We start from the raw sequence: 6,772 nt of genomic DNA, 5'->3' as shown, positions 1-6,772 counted from the left end.
GATGATATACACGTTTCAACACTACCCTCTCAAATCATCCCACCCTCGCCTTCTCCCACAGAGTCCAAAAGACTTCTTTACATCTGTGTCTCTTTTGCTGTCTCACATATAGAGTCATCATTACCATCTTTCTAAATTCGATATATATGCGTTAGTATACTGTATTGGTGTTTTTATTTCTGAATTACTTCACTCGTATAATAGGCTCCAGCTTCATCCATCTCATTAGAACTGACTCAAATGCATTCTTTTTAATGGCTGAGTAATATTCCATTGTGAATATGCAGGTTCTTTACCACTGTGCCACCTGGGAAGCCCTTGTGAACCCATATGCCCTTTATTTACAGTCAGATTATTTCAAACATATTTTTCAAATGCAGTTAAATTCTGTTCTGAGGTTTAGCTGTCCTGAAAGTCACCGACTGTCACTTAAAAAAAAATTATTGGAGTATAATTGATTTATAATGGTGTGTTAATTTCAGATATATCGCAAAGTGAATTAGTTATACATATACATATATCCACTCTTTTCAGGTTCTTTTCTCAAAAAATCATTAGCATATTGAGGAGAGTTTCCTGTGCTATAAAGCAGGTTCTTATTAGTTACATATTTTATATATCGTGGTGTGTATATGTCCATCCCAATCTCCCAATTTATCCCTCCCCTCCCCTTTCCTCATGGTAAGTTTGTTTTCTACAACTGTGACTTTACTTCTGCTTTGTAAATAAATTCATTTGTACCCGGTTTTTTTTTAAGATTCCAAATAAGCACTATCATATGATATTTGTCTTTCTCTGCCTGACTTCACTCGACTGTCACTTTGAGGGCCTCCCCAGGACCTCTAAAAATACCAAATCCTGGATATGCCAGAAGGCTCCATTTTAAGTTTGATCTTCCAAAACACGCTCTCCATATTAGGTGAAAATCTGTTTAACTATTTTCACATGATGTGTTAATAAATGTCACTGTATTCACAGAGATTACTCCAAGAAGATTAAAGGTCGTACCAACCCTTTTAGGTCTCATAAATCACAAGTGTTCGCAAATGCAGGAAAATTCCTGCCAAGTTGGAATGCTTCTCCAATAACCAAGCAAACGTTTATAGCCACAAGATTTTAAGGAACTTCCCAGGAGGAAATACGAGGAAGAATTCAGCACAGGTGCTCGTTGTATGCACAAACACACACGCAGAGGGACAGCAGGATCTATGAAACTGTTTCTGTGCCCTTGTGAAAACGGAGCAGAGATGACTGGCCATATTCTGCAACCTTCAAACACAGTCTTCTATATGTGACTGATACCCTAAGCAGAGAACTGAGGCCTCCGGAAGTAAAGAAGCCTGTGGTTCTCACAGTCACTGGAATTCTCCTGAGAGAGCTTTTCCTGGGAGCCCTGGCAACAGGGCCAGAATGAGATTCAAAGCAGGATAATCAGCAACAGCCAGCCAGCTTTATGCAGAAATGTAGCAGTGATTTTAAAAAGCATCATCCATTGAGTACCTACTTTGTGCCTTTTGCGTCATCTTGGCTGTCCCTAACCCTCACAGTCGTTCGGGGCGGGCCTAACTATTCCCCATTTTACATACTGCTGAATTCCTTTCCTCGCTTTATTTTTCACTGTAGCACTTTCCCTTTTTAATATGCTGTATAATTACTTATTTTGTTTATTGTCCTCACTAGAACGTGTGCTCCAGGAAGACGGGATTCTTACCTGTTTTACTCACGACTGCCTTCCTGGAATCCAGAGTAAATGAATAAATGGGTGAATGAATGAATGGAGACCCAGAGTGGTTAAATGACTTTCCTCTGTCAAACTATTACTTAGGAGACAGAGCTAAGATTTGAACTCAGGTCCTGGGTGCTACACCAACACACATCAGTAATGGTGGCTGTGAGGATAAGCATCCAGGACACACGCTAAGAACGCTAGACGCGCATTTATTGAATGGTTGACTGATGAAGAAAAAGAAAACCACCGGATGGAAAAGGAGCAGGAAGGAAATGAGCCTGACTTTTGATCCTTGACATCTGTGGGGAAAGAGCAACATAAAACATGAAGCCCAGAAAAGCCTGGTGGCCAAAATTCAGTTCTCAAGTGCAGACCTTGATTCTTTCAAACTTCAGGAGGAATAAGGAAGTGTGGTGGGTGCGGTCTCCACAGGCCTTCTAATACGGATACATGGTAATCCTTAAGGGTCTGTAAAGAGTCAGACCTCAAATCCCCACCCCACCATTTGCTACTCTCTGACCTCAGGCAAACTCCTTAATCTCTGTAAACGGGAATAATTTGCATGGGTTTTCTGAAGACTAATGGAAATACTGTATGTAAACACACAAATTAAGACCATGCCCAATGTGTGGCGGAGAAGGCAATGGCACCCCACTCCAGTACTCTTGCCTGGGAAATCCCATGGATGGAGGAGCCTGGTGGGCTGCAGTCCATGCGGTCGCTAACAGTCTGACAGGACTGAGCGACTTCACTTTCACTTTTCAACTTTCATACACTAGAGAAGGAAATGGCAATCCACTCCAGTGTTCTTGCCTGGAGAATCCCAGGGAAGGGGGAGCCTGGTGGGCTGCGGTCTATGGGGTCGCACAGAGTTGGACACGACTGAAGCGACTTAGCAGCAGCAGCAGCCAATGTGTGGTAAATGCCCATTACCCCTATTACTTCAATTATATCAGCATAGGATACAGAGTGTTTAAGAGGGGAGCAGTAGGGAGAAGTTAGAAAGGTAGCTGGGTATATTTTGTATCTAACTGGTTTAAAGGATTTTGGTGCCGGTCTGTCACAGCACGTGCTTTTCTTGACATCTGAATCGCGATGGATTACACTGCTTAGCGCAGTTCCTCAGAGGATTTCTCCTGAGACTAGGGAATTCCAGGCGGGCTCTTAGGCCTCACACAGCATCGTTGGGATGGAAAGGACTGGGTCCATTCTGCAGGTTCCAAATTCAGAAAGATCAAAATAATACCAATGCTTAATGACAGACCAACAACGTCTTAGGGCATCTCACTTTACCTTTTCAATCATCAGAGATTCTATCAATTTCCTTATGCCAACGTGGAAGACTACAGCTTAAAAAGGTAGAGGATATAATCAACGTCGCACATTTAGGAAGGGGTGGGGACGGACCCCTTCAAACTCGGGCCGTCGCCACCCCAGGGGCCCTTTTTTCAAGTCACTTCAGTTCACTCAGTCGTCTCCGACTCTTTGCGACCCCATGGACTGCAGCACGCCATGATTCCCAGTCCATCACCAACTCCCGGAGTTCGTCCTTTTTTTTTTTTAACACCGCACTTTTTCAGACCCACCGGTTAGAAGGCCATTCTATAAAATGTCTAGAGAGGAGCTGAAGGGTTCAGACGCATGGGCAAAGCTAAATGTTTCAAGTTTAAGTGTTGCGACCATCACCCCAAATTGATGCCTAGGCTCAGGTAACTGCACTTTTAAAATGGCTAAATGGAAATCAACTTCTCTCCCTGCCTTTACTGTTGGAGGGCTTGGGCTGAAAGATTTTGCACGTCTCAGTTCCGCTGCAGGGTATCCTGCCTCTCGGCTCCTGGCCTCCAGGTCCCATTAACAGAAAGGGACATCAGCAACAGGTGGGGGCGGGTCGGAGGCGTTACCTCCCGCGCAGGCCTCCTCCAGCTCAAACCGGATGGTATCCAGTGAAACATGCGAGTTCTGTTCCACCAGATGCCCAAAAAAGGCGCAGGGAGCCAAAAAGCGTTGCAACCCCACCTTCTCCCAGCACGCTCCTCCAGGGGCGGCCCGACCGCAGCAAAGCTCCAAAATTGGCAACCTGGGCCTAGCAGCCGCCTTTTTTTTTTTTTTTTTTTAAGCCTACATTCTCCAAACCAGGGAAGAGGCGGGTGACTAAAGATGCAAATTGGAGCGGGGGCGTCAGCAGGCAGGCCCGTGGGTGCAGGGCGTCTAGCTTGGGGACACCCCGCGACCTCAGGTGCCCCCGGAGATATCCGCGGTGGGCGCAGAGCGCCGCGAGGGCGCTCGGAAAAGCCGCTCCCAGCCGAGCCGCTGCCTCCGCTTCCGCCTCCCCGGCGGCGGCGGCGGCGACGGGACAATGCGCGGCCTCTTTCCGCCCGGGGTTAGGGAGGGGCGGCCGGATTGGGGCCCGCGCCTTCCGGCCGCAACCCCCCACCTCCACCCCCTGCGCGCCGCGCCGGCCGCACACAGGTGGTTTTCCGCTCGGGAGCAGCAGGCTCGGGTACTTTCATATAACAATATGATTGTGCGCGCTGGGAGTGTTCCTCCCCGCCGCCGCCGCCACCGCGGCCCCCACCCGTCACGCCTCTATCCGGCAGTCCGCCCCACCCCGTGGTACGCCAGCCGATCGCGGATCGCTGGTCTGGCCAGCACCTCCCCAATTACCTGCTGGCTATGGAGCGCGGCCGAGACATTCCCCAGAATCCCCAGGTCGCCTCTGGAGCAGGGGACCCGGCACGCACTCCTCGCCCCACACCCGCCCCAGGCAGAACTGGAGCCCAAAGTCCCGCACTCGGTCCCCCACCGGTCCCCAGGGTCCCTAGAGGCTCGGCGCCAGCTGAACTGGGCTGCGGAGGCGGCGGGTGCTCACGGGGAGCGCAACGCGCAGGAGGGGGCAGTGTTCTGCCAGTGCCCGGCGACTTGCAAGGGAGGGGGTTGCTGCCCCGCGAAGAAAGGGGCTGACCCGGCGCGGGTTGTCGGGGTGGCTCCATTCTGACATGCCTCGGTCTACAGTAAACCAATCGGCGAGCCCCACTTGAGCCCCCGCAGCCTGCAGGCCTTGCGGGAGGACTTCCCCATGCTTTGCGGATGGTGGGGACAGCCGGCCCGGCTCCGCGTGCCCGGGTGCACCGCGTCCAGGCAGCCCCTCCAGGGAGGCTCCTGTGTCTGGAAGCTGAGCTCGCTGCTCAGAAATGATTAACGAGCACTACCACCCAGCGCGCAGTGGGTGACTGCGGGGACCGGGGAGGGGGTGCTTGGATCCCCGGAACAATGGCTTATAACGCCCCACACCGCCCCAGAAATAAAAGCATCAGACTGCCCAACGACTTTGTTCCGGCAGTCTCCACTGGTTTTTAAAAAATTAATTAAAACGCCGTTTTTTTAAAAAAAAAGGCTTGCTTCCTATTATCTGGACTTCCAAGCATTTGATTGCTTGCTTAAAAATGTTTCAACAAAATCCTGGTTTGTTTCAAAAGATGTTGGATTAGCATTTAACACCTCATCGGTCACTAAAGCCCAGGCAGTTTACCAGCCCCAACAGAGCCTCGGCTAAAAGAACATCAGAGCAAACAGAGCTGGGCTTTTAAAACTGGCAAACAAACGCCACACACACTGCCTAAGGCGGGGTGGGGTGGGCAATGGTGAACTCCAGTGCAAATGAGTTTAAAAGGAAGAAAAGGGAAAAAGTCAGCACAAGTTTCTCTAAAGCTAGCTTGCGCTCACAGGCGTCGCGAACAAGGGCTTTTGTGCCCGCTAATTGCACCATTTGTGCGCAAAAGTTCCGACGCGAAGTGTGAACTCTCAACAGAAGGAAACATGAGACAACTGAAGTGCCCTGGTTTGTGTGCCCTGCTCCTCCTCCGCCGCCGCCTCCTCTTCTTTCTCCTTCCTCCCGCGGAGCCCGCTGTTGCAGCTTGTTTGCACTGGGGCTTATCCGGAGCGGAAATTCCTTTCCGTTTTTGTGAATGACAAACTCATTAACAATTCATCAACACAACCTGTTCCAGCCGGCCCGTCCCCACGGCAACAGCCCCTTCCGCAGAGCGCTCATTGGCTGGCCCGGAGAATGTATCCATTGAGACGCTCGCTGTTTGTATCCATTGAGGAGCTGCCTTGCGCAGGGGGTGTGCGAGTGCCGAGGCCAAGAGAGAGTGAGCAATCGAGGTTTGAATAATCCTAGGAGAAAGACGGCCGGGTGGATTTGAGGTGCAGTCTTGGAGGGAGGGATTAGGAGCCGCTGGACTCTTTTTTTCTTTCCTCCCTTCTCAGTAGCACGGAGTCCGAATTAATTGGATTTCATTCACCCTAGAGGAACAAAACTGTCTGGGCAGCTTCATTCAGAGCGATTCATTGACACCGAGAACGAGCGGCTGCAGCCGGGTGCAGAGGGAACCGCCGGCTTTACTTCGGTCTCGCCTGCCCCAACCGCTATCCCGGCTTGGGAAAGGCGAGGTGGACTCCAACCCCGCTCCGAGAGCGGCGGCTTCCCGCGGCGCGCTCGGCCTCTGCCTGCCCCGAGGGGCGTCTGATAGGCACCCCGCCCTCTACGGCAGCTCGACCCCCATGATAGATACGCTCAGACCCGTGCCCTTCGCGTCGGAAATGGCGATCAGCAAGACGGTGGCGTGGCTCAACGAGCAGCTGGAGCTGGGCAACGAGCGGCTGCTGTTGATGGACTGCCGGCCGCAGGAGCTGTACGAGTCGTCCCACATCGAGTCCGCCATCAACGTGGCCATTCCAGGGATCATGCTGCGGCGCCTGCAGAAGGGCAGCCTGCCGGTGCGCGCGCTATTCACGCGCGGCGAGGACCGGGACCGCTTCACCCGGCGCTGCGGCACCGATACCGTGGTGCTCTACGATGAGAGCAGCAGCGACTGGAACGAGAATACGGGCGGCGAGTCGGTGCTCGGGCTGCTGCTCAAGAAGCTCAAGGACGAGGGATGCCGGGCGTTCTACCTGGAAGGTACGAGCCGGGGAGCTCCGCGCAGGGGGGCCAGGCGGAGGACACCGAGCTGCGGGCTGCAGGCAGGGCGCTCGGCCGGC

At 51.9% G+C, this 6,772-nt stretch overlaps 1 protein-coding gene across 1 annotated transcript in view; it reads left to right on the top strand.

The window, feature by feature from the left end:
* Positions 1-5,739: 5,739 nt before the first annotated feature.
* Positions 5,740-6,772, top strand: part of DUSP6 (dual specificity phosphatase 6) — a 4,766-nt gene continuing 3,733 nt past the window's right edge. The window contains exon 1 of the mRNA XM_010832054.1: positions 5,740-6,692. Coding sequence (XP_010830356.1) covers positions 6,293-6,692 — 400 coding nt within the window. The 5' untranslated portion in view covers positions 5,740-6,292. The remainder of the gene's footprint in view (positions 6,693-6,772) is intronic.

The sequence above is a fragment of the Bison bison genome, unplaced genomic scaffold (assembly GCF_000754665.1).
Source record: "Bison bison bison isolate TAMUID 2011002044 unplaced genomic scaffold, Bison_UMD1.0 scf7180017864535, whole genome shotgun sequence".
NCBI lineage: Eukaryota > Metazoa > Chordata > Mammalia > Artiodactyla > Bovidae > Bison > Bison bison.
This window is presented reverse-complemented; position numbering and strand designations above follow the sequence as displayed.